Below are 17,841 nucleotides of genomic sequence, written 5' to 3'. Positions count from 1 at the left end.
CAAGTGAACTATCATACATTATGCAACCATTATATTTTTTAATTTGTAAAACAAACTCATTAAACAATAAACTTTGGCAATATATCTTGTCTAGCCATAAAATAACAAACATTAGTGCTTTACAACCATGCGAGTGTGCAGTGTTTGAAACGTTAGATAATTGAAAAAGCTGTGTGCAATTCATAGTTCAGATTAGTGGTGCAGCGTCAAGTTAACTCATTAAAGAGATAAATAGGAAAGAAAATAAGGAGGAGAAAAAAGACAGACATACTGTAACTGGACCAGAAGTTTGTTGTCAACTTTAATTCAAGCCTCTTTTCCATTACTTGAGTAATGTGTCAACAAGAGAGAGAGAGAGATGCGTAGTGGATTAATGCAGTTTAGTCAAGTTCCATTGTGACATGTCGGCAACAATCAACAATCAAATCAAACAATCAAATCAAAACAATAAAAGTAAACAACATCTTCAGATTGTCTTGTAAACAAGATTTCTGGTATTTATTTCCCCATCAGTTGTGTCATAGATCTATCTATTCAACCGCAGAGAGATTTGAAAGCCACTTTAGTTGAGAGTGTTTTGTCCGTCTCCGAGGTCCTGCATTAATCACCCTCAGCTTTTATTTTACATTTGTAATATTTCATCGCAGCAACAGCAAGTACATCTAATACAACTCATACGGAAGCTCTTGTTAGTGGGATTCACTTCATTCATTACAGAGTAATGAGAATAAACGGGAAGTTTCAGCCAGGTAAAAAAAGATAGGGTTTAGCAGAGAAAACATGAGACAACAATGCAGACGTGGCACTGCTCATGTACACAACATATCACAAACATGGTAACACTCAAGAATACTGTTCCCTCAGTAATGAATAACACGAACAAATAAGTAATGGAATATTCTAGTAACTACAATTTTTTTCATACCTCCCAGAGGACTAAGAACTACTATACAGGTTAATAATTAAATGTGCATAATGTATAATTCATTCTAAAGTGAAGGTCATGGTATTGGTAACCCACCAAGTAATGACAGTAAAGTATGACCAAATCCTTCAGTACCCTAAAGTGAGAAGCATGATAACTTCCTAAAAGCAAGGGATACAATCTCGTCCTGAAATGTAACCAAAGTAATGTTTGAAGTCTTTGTAAGCATTTTTGTAAGGTTTTGTATAGTATTGACTTGTGTGTTACTAAATAATTCTAAAGGGATTTCTAATTATCTGGAACAATATTCTAAAGTGAAGATCATGGTAACCCACTAGTAATGACTAGAAGTGTAAATCCATCAGAGGGAATTTCGGTAACTATTTACTTTAAGCCTTTATGTATAATGCATTATAAAAGTATTTTTAATGTATTAATTATGCATTGTAATGCACCTTACAATGCATTGTTTGGTTTCATGAATAACTGTAACCGCAGTTACATAATACACCTTTAGAAAGTATGATGCATTTAACCATGACAAACAACTCATTTCAGATGTAACAAGGAATCTGTGAAATATTATAAGGCATTTTAACTTTGGTTACAATAATAATAATTATTATGCATTACATAATTACCGTGGTTACTTTCCAAAACCTTGTTTTGGATCAGAGTTTCTTGTTAGTTAATAATAGTTATTAGAATGTTACATTTATGTTATTAATTTGTTCCTGTGTAGTTGTTATGCATTAATGATATAGCAGTATTCTAAAGTTAAGTACAGATAAAAAATCTATCTGAGATATCAGCCCGATAGATTTCCACCTTTTTTATCGGCAGTCAGTGAGAGTTGTTGTACATTATCCTGCTTATCACACTGCTGCTATCTACCAAATAAGTATAGACATCATTTTTTTATATATATAATGAATTGTAACAGTATTACATTACTAAAATCCTCAAAGCTTATTTGACAGTACTGGAGACACTAGCGACAGTTTCAGTTACCTGGAAGAGTGGACTAATACACAGCGCTGTAACATCTGATGTAATATCAGACTGCTGGATGGTGCTTTTGATCAATCAGAATCGAGTAAACAGTGTAGTGTAGTAATAAAATATTACATCACTTGACTTTTCTTGTCAACTCTTTCTTCACATCCTGGCTGTCTTTCTCGAAAGCTGTTGTGATGACTTCTTTGTGCTGTTGTCTTGAGGATGTGATTGGTAGCTTTTCTCTCCCGTTCCATCCACTTTATTATACCTCGAAAAATTAACCTGCAGCTCACTGCTCCTTTTTAAATTCCACATTCAAATCTGCTCCCGTTCACAACCCTTTGAAATATTAAACACATAGAGAGAGGGAGAGGGGTTCCCGCCAGACCATGGATCAATATTTGCGCCTCGACGCGAAGCAATAAATATTCGATTGGTCAGAATATGATTATGACTTCTTACCTCTAAGGCAGGATTTAATGACTGCTGATAATATAAGGCGGCACATTCCATTCTTTTTGTCATTCATAATATTCTCTCAATTTTTCATTTATCTTTTTTGATGATAAAAAGCCATGCTTCTGAATACGTGCAGTCTAAAGTCAGTGCATGTTTGTGCTTGCTTATAAGGAAATTGTGTGGAATAATACTGGGCTTTAGATTCAGTGCTTGAGCGTGTTTATCATTCACACTTTCAGAACTGAATGGTGTTATTTTGGTTCTGCTTAACACTGCAGCCTGTAAATCTAATAAAATAAAGAAGGATGATGAATGGAATTTCATCCAATATAGGAAATTGTTATGAAAAGCAGTTATGCAAACGAGTTCAATAAATCTGAATAAACTAATATAAATATACAACTCTGATTATATTAAAAAACAAAAATATGCTTTGGCATATTGATTTTAATTTATAACAACAGGGGCTCCCAAAATATTCTAAAAATGAATGCATTTGGACACTTTCTGAGAAAATGTTTAGTATACTATTTGCTCTATACTTCATATACAATATTCAAAGCAATACAGTTATAATATATAATGCAAAACATAACACAGAGTGCAAAACAAAATGTTTTAAATGAGTTAGCGAAAGTTTAAGAGTAGCTCATCACAGCAGCATATACTGTATACAAATGGCTGCTTACCTCACTCCTGTCACATTCATTCAGGCATATCAAATAGTCCGAGGGGGAACATACAGTAGAACTGTAGTCGAATCTCAAGCTTGAACCCCTCCATTAAAGTCAAGAGATATCTACCCGTACCACTCTTAAGAATGTGAGCATAACTACTACAGTGTTGAGCAAGAGGAGGTGCATGATAAAGAAGCCTTGCACTGTCTGATGGCAGCAGTCAAAACAGATTCCCTGTAGGCTTGAGGAAAATGTTTAAAGGTGCCTTTAAAGCATTGTTGAGAAGATGTGCGAATTGTTCAGGCCCCCAGTCAGTCTGGGGTGAGTGCGATAACAGAGCTGGAGAAAAGATCGCTTGCACAAGGGATTGCTGTTAACTCACATTATTTTTCTATCACTGCATATTAACACTTTTGAGTGTTGAAACTCAAAGAACTTTGTTGAATTTCTTATGAGCAGAGCTTTATCTTTTTCTCTTTGTTGTTTTCCCCCTCACAGACAGTAACTTTGTGCTGGGGAACGCACAGGTCCAGTCTCTCTATCCCATCGTGTACTGTTCCGATGGCTTCTGTGAACTCACTGGCTATGCCCGGGCGGAACTGATGCAGAAGAGCTGTGCGTGTCATTTTCTGTATGGGCCAGAGACCAGTGATAAGCTGATGGCACAGATCCAAGGCGCACTGGACGAAAGGCGGGAGTTTAAGACGGAACTGGTCTTCTACAAAAAAGGAGGTAGGAATAACGTAGTTAACTACATGCCTTGGTCCCACTTCACATTAGGTGTCTTTTCTATGTACTAACGTTTAAATTAATAATTTGATACAATGCACTTATTGTATACATGTTTTTACATTGTACTTACTAAAAAAAAACCCTGCATGTAATTGCAGCTGTAATTACACTGTTGACCTTCCCATTACACCTTAACCCAGCCTCAAGCCTTCCCACACCATCAAACATGTCCCTAACCTTACAAGTAACCCACCTCAATAGCAGCAAAAGTATATTGTACTTATTTTTTTATCTAAGTACATAGTAGTTAAGGACACCTAATATAAAGTTTGATATATGCCTTTGTCTCCAGCAACAAAAGCAGACTTGGACTTCATCCCAATTCCCATAACATCCATCTTAAGTATCATGCAAATTTAGTATTAGTCCATTCCCACAGTTAATTTAGTTGTTTATAATTTTACAATATATATATATATATACAATAATGAATAATTGATATTATCAGTAATTGAATGATTAATCATTGTTAATAATAATAATGAGTTGCATCAAGACCTAAATGTGACCTGCATTCAGAAAGGGAAAGGGATTCATTAAGGAGGTTGCCAAAGGTTGCCATAAACAATTAAATTACTACAGGTCCACTGTGGATGAGGACACCAAATCAAGCCAAACTCTAAAATCAATTAATCACAAATAAATGTTGTATGCTGACTTGATTAGAGTGATACAGCAGGCACTGCAGGCCAGACATAAATGAATTAACACAAAGGGGTGAGGAACAGTGATGGAAGGATTAAAAATAAAAGAACAGAAGCAAACTATGTACTGAATAAGAACATTTAAATTTAATCAACCCACTATTTTCTTTAGATCTTGAAACAATGGATTTTATTATTATACGGCTCTCTGGAATAGTTTGCTGAATTGGCCGATTCTGCTGTTAAATCTTTTATAATTGACTGTAATGAAAATCATTTCCAACATCTGTGTTAGATTCCACTGTCTAATAAAAACTAAATTTCACTTCAAATCGACATTTCATTTGCATTTAGTTAAGTGGCAGTGTAATAAGTTAGAAAATATGAGTACCGTATGTACTGTACATGATCCCTTACTTATTGTTCAACATTTAAAATGATTTGATCATGAATTGGCAGTGCTAGGCATTTTAATGGATAATAAAATGCATGTACAAATTGAATGAATGCAATCTTGATTTTATAATCAACTGATCTGAAAGGAAAACACATTTACAATGGCTCACTTTAGGAGTAATCTTGAGCTAACCCCTCACAGTAGATGACTAAACAAATACCATTTAAGTCCAGACAATCCATTTATTTGAACAAATTGACTTTAAATGCCTGCCTTGTTCTTTAACTTGTGTCTGGAGCAGCTGAGCATAGATTATGATATTCAACAGCTCTCTTTTCTCTCCCTCACCGATTTCCCTGAAAATAACACAATATGTCTTTAATCCAGCCTTGGATAAACAGTGTGCTCAGAGATGACGGCTTGATTTGTTTCATGTTGAACGTGATACACTGAAAGAGTGGCGCGTGTCATCTAGTTAATTCCATCCACGTTTTTACCCACCTGCGGTCAACTGAACATGATTCCATCCGTGTACCAGGAGACCACTGTGAATTGCTGTGAACATACAGCGTAGATCTCTCTGTCAGACACCAGACCCTATCAGACACCAGAACAGTTAGGGAGAATCTGCCAGACATTTTTCGCAAAAGGTTTTCCAAACACAGCAGCATTTCACAGCCGATTTCTCACCTGATTTACTTTAATGTAGCATTCGTGCAACATGCATCAGGGGAAATTTGCTCTTAATTCAGAGTCCAAATTCAGAGAGCACACTGTGGGAGCAGCGTTGAGTTCGATTCATTCATTTTACGGGTTTGTAAGAGATGCTCTGTATCTGGTTGTTGCCTTTTCAAAGAAAATAGACAATTTGTGTTCTTCTACCCAGTTGGTAATGGTTAAAGGATAATTCCGGTATTTAACACCTTGAGTCTATATTGTAGTTTGTTTTGGATGAACAAGAGTGGTGGACAACATTTTTTTGACAATGGTTCCTCTCTCGAGTTTTTGACTATAATAGAATTGGCCATGGACCCATTTAACATTGGAGTCAATGGGCATGTCCGAAAATGTCATTAAAACAGCCAATAATGTTCGTTTACAAAACTGTTAAACTCACCGAGTGGTAAGTGGTGTTCGTTGATGATTATAAACAATATATCGTTGCAATATATGATTCCAATCCGTTTATTTTGCTATAGTGGAACTATTTTTTCAACAATGGGATTTTACAAAATGACGAATAAAACACGACAGAAACTGTATTTCGCAGCACTTTTTGTTTCTGGAACATCAACTAACATCACTAATCACTCGGTGAGTTGCACAGTTTTGAAAACTAATGTTAAAGGTTGTTTTAATGACATTTTCGGACATGCCCATTGACTCCAATGTTAAATGGGTCCATGGCCAATTCTTTTATAGTCAAAAACTCGAGAGAGGAACCATTGTCAAAAAAATTTTGTCCACCACTCTTGTTCATCCAAAACAAACTACAATATAGACTCAAGGTGTTAAATACCGGAATTATCCTTTAATTTGTGGATTGTCTGAACAAGCCACTGCAGTCCCGTTGCATTCCGAATGCTTCCTCTTTCACATTTCCTCTGTACATCAGTCCCAACAATTCTCCAGTCACTTTGTCATGGAGTCAAAGGACTTCTAAATGCTGTGGTGCTCGCAAAATACATCTCACGCACCTCTCATGGCCTGCGGGCTAGGTTGAGGTTGTACATGGTTCAAAGGGAATAGAAGATCATAGTTGCAAGACTGCTGTAAATTCCCACAGTTGCACAACTGCCATTTTGCATTGAGAGACTGTCAGTGAGATGAAGAGCTCAACAGACTGTCAAATGCACATTCAATTATCACTTTGAAATAAAACCTCAAATGAACCAATTAAAAAGACGATCATACAATGAAGACTCAGAAGAAGTAATTTTATACTGCTGAAATAACTGGGTAGAATGTCTCAGGGATAGCATTTAAAGGACTGCTTTGGAAATGTTTTTTGTTAATTAAATGTCCATTATATTAAGTGTTTTGGCAATGTTGGGGAGTGATGCTATTCAAACTTAAAGGAATAGTTCATATTTACTCACCCTTATAAAACGGATAGTCCCAGGCCTTGATTCTGACTGGTTGAGCCGCGTTCAAAGCCGTTTTACATTAGTATTACTGCGCAACTGCCGTTTGTGATTCTTTGTTGTTGCATGTGTTGCTTATCCACCTCTTTGCAACTACATTGCTTGGCGGATGAATACATGTGTTAACGTTATATTTTTGTTGCTGGTGTTTATTTTATGAATAAAATAAATATTAAAATGAATATTTTTATGGAGTAACCATTATAAAAGCAATAAGCCCCCTGAAGCCGTGCTTTACAGTGGATTAAGAACAGCTAAGGGGGTTTTAGGCACTCCACTCCACGTCATGCCTAACAAAGCCCCTTAGCTGTTCACGGGGCTTATTGCTTTATTATGCTATGGCATCCCAGATGAGTATGACTTTGTTTAGAACAAAAAATATATTTTTAGAAAATACCTCAGCTCTGTAGGTCCATACAATGCAAGTTAATGGTTACCAAAAAGCACATAAGGGCAGCATAAAAGTAATCCTTATGAATCCAGTGGTTTTATCAATGACTTTGCAAACGATTTAATCATTTTGGGGTGAAAAAAAAAAAACAGACCAAAAAGTAGCAAAACATTTATTCGTGCCTCTACTATATTATGGTTTTGACTTGAATAATATAAATAGGTATGTTATAATTACTATAAATGTAACAGTTCAAATCTAATAATGTCACCCTTAGATTGTTCATTTATTCAAAACCCCTCTCTGGTTTTGTGTAATTGGGTAGTTTTTTTTATATATATATATAAAAACATACAAGTAACTAGGTGTTTACATAAGTATTAATGAGAAGTCAGATTCTGGATTTTTCGGACATTTAGTTTCAATGAAAGGGTTAGTTCACCCAAAAATGAAAATAATGTCATTAATGACTCACCCTCATGTCGTTCTAAGCCCGTAAGACCTCCGTTCATCTTCGGAACACAGTTTAAGATATTTTAGATTTAGTCCGAGAGCTTTCTGTCCGTCCATTGAAAATGTATATACAGTATACTGTCCATGTCCATAAAGGTAATATAAACATCATCAAAGTAGTCCATGTGACATCAGTGGGTTAGTTAGAAGTTTTTGAAGCATCGAAAATACTTTTTGGTCCAAAAATAACACAAAATAAGACTTTATTCAGCATTGTATTCTCTCCCGGGTCTGTTGTCAATCTGCGTTCAGGACTCCGCAGTGACGCCGCTGACGTAAGACGCTGATGACGTGTTATCTGTTGCGCCCGAGCTTCGTTTACAGTCTGAGGGAGACGCACACTATATTCAAGCTATTCTACATTGTTTGCGTGGATATAATTTTTTTAATGGTGCGTAAATGTGCATGTCGCGGATGAGACACTTTTACAGCGTGCGTTTCCCTCAGTCTATAAATGAAGCTCGGGCGCACCAGATAACACGTCATCAGCGTCTTACGCCATCAGCGTAACTGTGAAGGATTGACAACAGACCCGGGAGAGAATACAATGCTGAATAAAGTCTTATTTTGTGTTATTTTTGGACCAAAAAGTATTTTCGATGCTTCAAAAACTTCTAACTAACCCACTGATGTCACATGGACTACTTTGATGATGTTTATATTACCTTTATGGACATGGACAGTATACTGTATATACAGTTTCAATGGACGGACAGAAAGCTCTTGGACTAAATCTAAAATATCTTAAACTGTGTTCCGAAGATGAACGGAGGTCTTACGGGCTTAGAACGACATGAGGGTGAGTCATTAATGACATTATTTTCATTTTTGGGTGAACTAACCCTTGAACTTAAAAAAAAATAAAAAAATAATTTAAGTCAACTGCATGGTTTACACATGCTTGTATCAGCAGCTTGTCGGTTCTTCGCAGACATGTCCGAGTGTGAACTGTTTCCTTAGTTTAATGTACTGGTGACTCGAGAACTGTAACCATTAACTGACTCTTGACTCGAGAAAGAACTGCTATCTTCACTGTACTCCTATTTACTAGATAACTACTGCCATCAGATCACTGTTATATTTCCAATTTGTTTTATTTGTTATACTCTATCCTTTTCAGCAAAATACATCAGAAACATACATTTTGCTGCCTTTATGAAACCCTCGGCAGACAGTACTTTTGGACTAACTGGAGTGTTGAATGAGTTGGCATCAATGACTGTTAGGAATGTCCGAAAGTGAGTTTTGCTTGAGCAACTTGTAGATCTCTGCTAACTCGAGCCACAAACTTTTTCATTTTGTAAACTGGAAACACTGAAGAAGGCACGCGCCGAAACGCGTTTGTGCAAATAAAAATACTATTTATGCATAGTGCGGCCTCTCTCCTGTTCTAAGTAAACTGGAAACAGCAATAAATAATGCACAGTTGCTTTGAGATACAATGGTAGTTAATTTATGGTATTAAAGAGCTCTTATGTGAGGTTTAAGAATGATTGCTGACCCTTTAGGCCAATAATCATCATAACAACGTTGCATCCATTGTACTGTCAAACTAGTAGCTGTTTATTTTAGCTGTTCACCGCATGTGGCACAAATTAATATATTGTATTTAGCTATTGTCAGCGGCACATGCTTTATTCATAGGTTGGCATGTTGCACTATTTAGGGATTATTAAGTGCTCTGTTTTGAACTTATTGCTCATTGTATTACATGGTCTATAGTTTCTGACTGCTGGTTCAATGAAATGTATTCTTTTTTATTGAAATTCACTTCTCTTGACTCAAGCTGTGCCTAATGATAGGGTTTGGTGATTCTCACACACACACACACACACACACACACACACACACACACACACACACACACACACACGCAGAGAGAGAGAGAACTGTGTATCAATAGGGACTCCATGCAACCTCCTGCCAAGCATGTTACCTCTTTCTTTCCGTTTCCCTCCGTTTTGATTTAATGAGGCATGGAATGATGCTGTGGCATAATGTTGAGCAGCTGCAGATCGTTGAACCTACAGAAGGCACACATATCCGCACACAAACACAGACACACAACAGTGAATTCTGAGCTCAGCATTCAAGACATGTTCTGCTCACCTGTCAAAAGACTAATGTGTAAACTTAGAGAGAAGCAGCACATCAAAAATCGGTTTACATAAATACTTGACAGTAAAATAAAATGGTGTTTTATACATTAAATCTGGATCTACACAAATCTATATGCTCATTAAATAAAAAATGAATTTAAATATTTAAAATGGAATATTCCCAAACTTGCGTTGTTGAATGTTTTGCATTGCGACTCGCATTGTGAACTCATTGAAATAAAGTTTTGACTATTGCATTGTGACGTCACGGATGGAGATTCTCTGTGCTGAGCATAAAAGACCCAACTAATCGAAAAGAAAATGAATTCTTGACTGTTTACTTATACATTTCATTGATTAGTTGTTGCAGCACTATATCTTGACTTGGCTCATGGGAAATAAAGGTATTACAGCCATTTAAGAAAAACAAAAGCTAGTTCTGATTGAGACTAAAAGCAATACGCAGAAAAGGTCTAATCAAGACATTTATAGATCTATGCTACATTTTAAACATGAAGTCTGATCTAAATATAAGGCTCAGTAAATGCTTGTCAATAAATGTGTGTCAATATTGAATGTTCACGTTTAATGTTAACTCTGACGGCAGATATTATGTTGTGACAGGAACTCAGTTCTGGTGTCTTCTGGATATCGTGCCCATTAAGAATGAGAAGGGAGAGGTGGTGCTCTTTCTAGTATCACACAAGGACATAACAGACAACAAGAAAGTCCAAGATGAAGAACAGAACCCAGAAAGAGGTGAGTGTTGCTACCTTCATGATGGGATTTATCAAGTAGGATAAATAAAAGTTCCAGTAAAAAAAAACACCACCAATATCAGTAATTAGCCAATGTTAAAGTTGTTTTTAATTGATTGGTATCAGTATTTTCTATTATTGTGTGTGTGTGTGTGTGTGTGTGTGTGTGTGTGTGTGTGTGTGTGTGTGTGTGTGTGTGTGTGTGTGTGTGTGTGTGTGTGTGTGTGTGTGTGTGTGTGTGTGTGTGTGTGTGTGTGTGTGTGTGTGTCATTTAATTTAATTTAATTATATATATTTAAGTGTCCCTATTTTTATGTGTATTGTTTTTGCTGTCATCTCGCTCACAACCCTCACATGATAAAACCCTCAATTTAAAAAAAATATATATTTACAATTATTTATTAGTATATAATTTATCAGCCATTAAAATGTTTTATATTGGTGGATCCCTACTTTTTATACTTTAGTTCTTTAGTAAACCATCTATGTACTGGTGGTTTAAAGAACACTTGATTCTTGAAAAAAAATGTTGCTTGTTAATCCAGTCTCTCAAGTACCTTCAGTAATGAGGGTAAAATGCACTAAAAACACAGTTATACTGTTTTGTGTAGAACATAGAAAACAATGATGAAAAGAGAGAAAAGCAAGAGTCATAATGAGTAAAATTGCTGTATACAGTAAAGGTAGGTACAGAAGCAAAGTGCTATATAACAAAGGGAGTATGGTTTCAAAAGGGCAAATTATCTTTTTAGACAGACAGCAACACTTTTAGCCTTGTACGGATGCTCTACAAAGTGTATTGCAGGATAATTTTGCCCATTCTCCCTTAATTCCACTAATATTCATATGCACACATAGCTCAAACACCTGGTCCTGTCAGTGTCATACTTATTAGCAAGCTCATCCTATCCTCTATTTCTCATTCCCTCTCACTTCTTGGCTACTGAATCATGCGTTGTGGATGCTTCGACACAGGCCAGCAGCATCTCATGTGGTGTTCGCTTTTACAGTAATCCTGACACTTCTCCTCCCCAGAGAGAGAGAGAGAGAGAGAGAGAGAGAGAGAGAGAGTAGTAGTAGACTGATAAAGAGAGAGAGAGAGAGAGAGAGAGAGAGAGAGAGAGAGAGAGATGAAAATACACACGCAAGACAGGGAGGGTCGGTAGGAAAGCTTGGCACAGAGGTGTGAAGCTCCCTTTAGTGGCTTGAGCAAAAGCACGGTTACTGTTCATTTGGTTGATGGATGAACATTGTATTGGCACTAGGAATAATAAATCTGGTCAATTATGTCAACTCATTAAAAGGGAATTATTGGAATCACTTAAGAAAAGTGTAATTAAAAAGCCAAAAAAAAGTGAAAAAGCACACAAAAAAAAGGCTAGAATGAGGATTTGGAAAGAACTAAACAAAAAATACATTGGAGGATTTGTAAGACATCTAGTTACAAGAAACTGACAGATGGTTCTCTCCAAATTAAAGTCATCAATTAAAACTAAAGTCATCAATTAAAATCAACACTTCAGTCAAGGGTTGGTTGCTGGGAACATGTTAGTTTGCATATGAGAAGAGAGCAAATCTCCTCTTAAAGTATTTTTTGTGTTCTATTACGGTAACTAAAGCAAATCATACAGGTAGGGAATAGCATGAGATTAGAGTAAAATAATGACAGAATTTAGATTTTTGGGTGAACCACTGCTTTAAAAACAAATTATGGCTACTAAGTCACTATGTCACAGAATAGGCCACCTTTCTAAATATCTCTGAACACCCCTGCATGATAGAATGAGAGTCTGGTAGCCTTTAGAGAGGGAAGAAGAACAAGCACAAACAACCAAATTAGCATATTTTTCCTTTTTAAAAAGCTTCAAAAGGCTACAATTGTCCATTATAAATGTGGCTGTTTATTTCCCATGGTGTTATCTAGCTGTGTTCACAATTGTTCAAATTAATAAGTGTTTTTTATTTTTTTCAGTTGCTGTGTTTTACATTAGATTTTTTTGTCATATTTACAAACCCTTGATAAACTAATGAATGCAAATGTAATTTGTATTGAGCATGCAGCATGCTAATGGGTAAATGTAATCGTTCTGTTCATTCAGAAGATTATGGGTAAGAAATTAAGGTAGACTTTTCTAATAACTTCAGTTAAGTAATGGTGCTAATCGGTTCTCATGTTTCATTGATGCGCAGTAAAGCTACATGTGGTATTTTTTTGTTTTTCTAAAATACCTTGATGTTATTTTGTGTTGAGAAAAAAATTCTGAAATGAAATCAATAAAAATTATATATGGCTCTTCTCTGCTAAGACGCGGAGACGGGGTTGGAGGTGCACAAGGTCACACGGCCACCGGGCTTCAATACCAACCGGCGGCGCAGTAGAGCTGTGCTTTACCAGCTGTCTGGACATCTGCAGAAACAAGACAAGAGCAAACTCAAGATCAACAATGTAAGTCCTTAAACTCTCAGTTACAATGTCTTATGCTATAAACCTGGATTTACCCCTAGCCTGCACCACTTCAGCAGTGCAATATTTACACCATTTGCATATAGTATAAAATACAACAATGAATTTGTAAAGCTATATAAATAGATACACAACGCTGTGTTCACTTATGAGAAAAAAGTCATCAGTGTGGCTTTTCAGGTCATTTACTTCTAAAGGTATTGGATTATTTAATTCATTGTGACTGAGCAGCACACAGCATACTGTTTATGGAAATATTGATTAAAGAAAAAAATGTTAACAAAAAATTCACTGGACATTTCTGTCTGAACATTGATATCATTTAGAACATGTTTGGCGAGAAGCCGCCCATCCCAGAGTACAAAGTGGCAGCCATTCAGAAGAGCCGTTTCATTCTTCTCCATTATGGCACCTTCAAAGCTGGCTGGGATTGGCTGATCCTGTTAGCGACCTTTTATGTAGCAGTTACTGTTCCCTACAATGTTTGTTTCACTGTTGTTGGTGGACGGGATGAGTCATCGACCCCTAGAAGTCCACCGAGTGTGAGCGACATCCTTGTGGAAATCCTTTTCATGTTAGGTAAGGCTCAACCTTCAGTGCTATAGTTTTTGTAGTGTCATTAGTTTAGCGCAAAAGAAAAAAAAAAAAGTTCTGTCTCAGTAATGTTATCTATTAAATGATATTAAGATATTAAATGCCGTTTGGTCCCATAGCCTGCTAATAAAGTACCCAGAATTGTAACACAATTCTGTTATTGTTCAGGTTTTGTGTGCTGTGCAGACAGTCTTTTATATCACAGAGGTAATATACAGCCAGACATCTTTCAATTACTCGGAGCTAGTAAAAAGTTAAAGATGTTACTAAGCAAACATCATTAAAACACATCTAGCAATTATAAAGCCTTAAAAACACTAAAAACTGAAAAGATTTTGAAGGACAGTTCAGCAAATACAAATGCTAAAGATATGTTTTATAGTTCAAAAATAACTCTTATACTCTAACAAATAACTCGATATACTCGTATACAAATCTATTAGACAAAACATCATATCTCCAGCCATCACCTTTATATTAGAAATCCACAGTGTGTGGATAAGCTTTTTAGCACTGCTCAAGGGCACTTAGTGTTTAATGACAGGATCTGTTTCTGCCCATTAAACACAATTTCATAATTTAGAAAAAAATATTTGTATCATCAAAACATTTGCAAAGTGCCTAAAACCATTTACTAAACTGAGCTTCAATTAAGTGCTACTGTATTTACTGCAACTGCAATTTCCATTAAATAGTATTATAGTCACTACCCAGACCAAACTTATATAACCTGTCACTGAACGAGGTAATGATTAAAATACAGTTTTCTGTGCTTTAAAAATAAATATATATCTGTGTCTTCTATTTTTTTTTTTTTTTTTTTTTTTCTGTGACAGATATTTTGCTAAACTTTCGCACCACATTTGTGAGCACATCAGGCCAGGTGGTGTATGATGGACGATCTATCTGTGTGCATTATGTCACAACCTGGCTCTTCGTGGACCTGATTGCTGCGCTACCTTTTGACCTGTTGTACGCCTTCAATGTCAGTGTGGTAAGTGTTAATTTTGCTGATTTTTATGTCATTTTGAGCCAACTGTTTATTCACAGTTTTAAGTATCTTTAAGTATTTTTAAATAGTTTTTTAAAGGCACAATATGTACGATTTTTGTATAAAATATCCCAAAACTCCCATCACTCCACGCTCCACAGCATCATCAAGCTACGCCTTTGTTATTGTTTTGAATATGCGACTTCTATCAGGGAAAACTACATACTGTGCCTTTAATGGGCCTCACACAGAGCTTTGTGGGACACACACACCATATTTTATATGATGCTGGGCATGCCATCTTAAATAATTATAATTTCCTTTTGAGCTATGCATTCCATCTCTGTGTGTTTAGTACTTTGGAGTTCATCTGCTGAAGACTGTTCGATTGTTACGGCTTCTACGCTTGCTGCAAAAGCTGGAGCGCTACTCCCAATACAGTGCAGTTGTACTCACATTACTCATGTCGATGTTTGCCTTGCTGGCACATTGGATGGCCTGTGTCTGGTACGTAATCGGGCGCAGCGAGATTGAGAATAACAGCCCTGGTTCCTGGGACATTGGTGAGTATCATATCTACAAACTGTCAACATAGCCGTTTCAATCTTTAAAATTTATTGAAACAGATTCTTTAGGTCAGTTTTTCCCCTTGAACTGGCTGAGCTAAAATAAAAATGATGATTTTAAAAATATTAAATATCTTTACTAGATGTTTTATGAAACCAGATAATGTAAGTGAAATTAAATAATGTAAGTGAAATTAAAAAGTCAACCACAACAAAAGAAAAAAACTGAATGGCAGTTTGGATATTAGCATAAGTACCGCTTCAGGTCAGATGCTGGCCTTGATTTGTTAGCATAAATTGGACAGAAACCATCTTATTTATTTTCACATGTGAAAGAGTTCTTTTCACAGTGTCTCATACACAAGGATCATTATTGAAGATTTCTGTCCACGAACATGCTTATTACATTGAAAATGTACGACAACCTCTTCATGTGCCTTACAAAAAGACTTCAGATTACAAATGTTTTGGATTTGTGCTTTTAAAAGAGGTGCATATTACTTTTCAAATCAGGTAGACTGAAAAACAAGCCAGACGTAATGCGTTTTGTTAGAAGGACAGAACATTCTCTGGCTCTTGAACGGCACACCTCTAAAGACCTGATGAGATCTCTGATATAAGACATTATCTTCACGTCATGTCAAGTCTAACTCTGAACAAACTTACCTTTTTCACATTTGTTCATGAACAAGTGAATTACTGTATCAATTTGACTGGAAATGAACATCTCTCTCTCAGTCTTCCATGTGCTGCTCTCCACATGAAAGAGAAAAGAAGACCAAGGGTAAAATAAATGGCTGTAGTGCACAGAAGAGTGCATGATAAAATTGATATGATCTAGACCACATTTAGTTATGGTCCTCTATTTTGATTAGCCTTTTTACTGACTGACTGAGTCATTGAATCAATCATTCAACAGATTCGGTCAAAAACATTAATGCATTCAGGAACGTCACTGCAGTGAGACTGCTTTGACCTCAACAAAATAAAAAAAGTAAATCTAAAAGGTTTCAAATTTAAGTTACTCAATATTAACATATTGCTTTTACTCACTCATAGAAACCAATTTTTAAACTGAATTGACAGAAACCAATGATTTGTGAATTGCTTCAAAGATTCACAACCATATATAAATCCCTGATACTTGGTGAGATCCATAAGTGGCTTTGGCTAACATTTGGTGGTGTTGTCATACACAAAAGCCTCCTTAAAATATTTGTGTGTCCAACCTATTCGCACATATTATTTGACAATTTATTCATAGAAAATCCCCTACAATATGCCCACACTGACCACTACACCACACTGGCTACTGGCCAGCAGTTTAAATTTCATCCACACGTTCTCCTAAAAAGCAAGTATACTACTCCAGTATCCAGTCTCTGCTGGTGTTGCCAACAGTATCACACACCATTCCCTTCTGCCCAGTTTTACATTGGCCAGCCATTAAATATTAAGCACATGAGGCTGTCTTGACACATTTAGTTTTGCTAGTAGAAATGGAAGTTTGTAGCATTCTGCACATCAGATGGAATATTTAGCACTGAAATACATGACTAAATTTTTTTTCAGTTCAGCTTTCAAATGGTGAATGTAGAATATTGTAAATGTTCTAGATTTACAAAATGCTGTTTTATATCTGGTGAGTACCAGTTTCAGATTGGCTCTTTACTGCTATTATTATTTGTGGAAACTTGAGATAGTGTTATTGATAGTAATGAAATATTGAAGTAGTTTTGAGTTGTGCTGTCTATTTTTGTTGGAAATGGGGAAATGAAAGAATGTAAATGGATTGGAGTTCTGCTGTATCAATGATGAAAGGTGTCTCTGAGGGTTCCTCCAGGAACTGATTGAACTCTTGTTGCTCTGCGCCTCGGTCTCTGTCTTTTTTCTCTCCATATCACTCACTTCACTGCCCTCACCTCAGCAGAACACTGTTCTTTTTAATGGATAGCTGCCCGGCAGACCTTGAGAGACTAGAGAGGATTTTAAAGTTGGCTCCAAAAATCCCAGTGTCAAATCAACAAACTTCTTGATTCTTTCTTAAGTGGTTTGGAAGAGAACAGATTGTATATTATCCTATAAAAAGGTTATTACAGGAATTTTAATATCCTCTTCTTGCCCATCAATTTCCCTCATCTTCCTCAACCAACACTGATTCGCTAGCCCTCTATTTCTGCTTGAGGATCCTGTAAGCTTGAAAGTAAGCTTTCATGTGTACTTGTCCTTTATTTCCCCTTGCAGTGATTTAAAACCCAATGTAAGCTTTGTGATCTGAGACACCATTTTTACACTCATTAGCAATTTTCTGATCATAATTTCATCCTAAACAGCAGGATACGTAGTATATATCTTTATGGGCTGTTCCATCAATACATTTGCGCTATTCATTCCAAAGGCTGTAAATATGTCAAGCATGGGTTGATGG

General features: G+C 36.2%; 1 protein-coding gene across 1 annotated transcript in view; it reads left to right on the top strand.

Annotated features, from left to right (window-relative positions):
* kcnh3 (potassium voltage-gated channel, subfamily H (eag-related), member 3) overlaps positions 1–17,841 on the top strand; it is a 109,676-nt gene that overhangs the window by 67,918 nt on the left and 23,917 nt on the right. The window contains exons 2-8 of the mRNA XM_079617447.1: positions 3,559–3,792; positions 10,665–10,799; positions 13,105–13,244; positions 13,589–13,841; positions 14,025–14,063; positions 14,693–14,850; positions 15,203–15,410. Coding sequence (XP_079473573.1) covers positions 3,663–3,792; positions 10,665–10,799; positions 13,105–13,244; positions 13,589–13,841; positions 14,025–14,063; positions 14,693–14,850; positions 15,203–15,410 — 1,063 coding nt within the window. The 5' untranslated portion in view covers positions 3,559–3,662. The remainder of the gene's footprint in view (positions 1–3,558; positions 3,793–10,664; positions 10,800–13,104; positions 13,245–13,588; positions 13,842–14,024; positions 14,064–14,692; positions 14,851–15,202; positions 15,411–17,841) is intronic.

This window comes from Phoxinus phoxinus, assembly GCF_949152265.1.
Source record: "Phoxinus phoxinus genome assembly, chromosome: 7".
In the NCBI taxonomy this organism is placed as follows: domain Eukaryota; kingdom Metazoa; phylum Chordata; class Actinopteri; order Cypriniformes; family Leuciscidae; genus Phoxinus; species Phoxinus phoxinus.
Note: the sequence above shows the minus strand (reverse complement) of the source record. Positions and strands in the feature narration are given on the sequence as shown.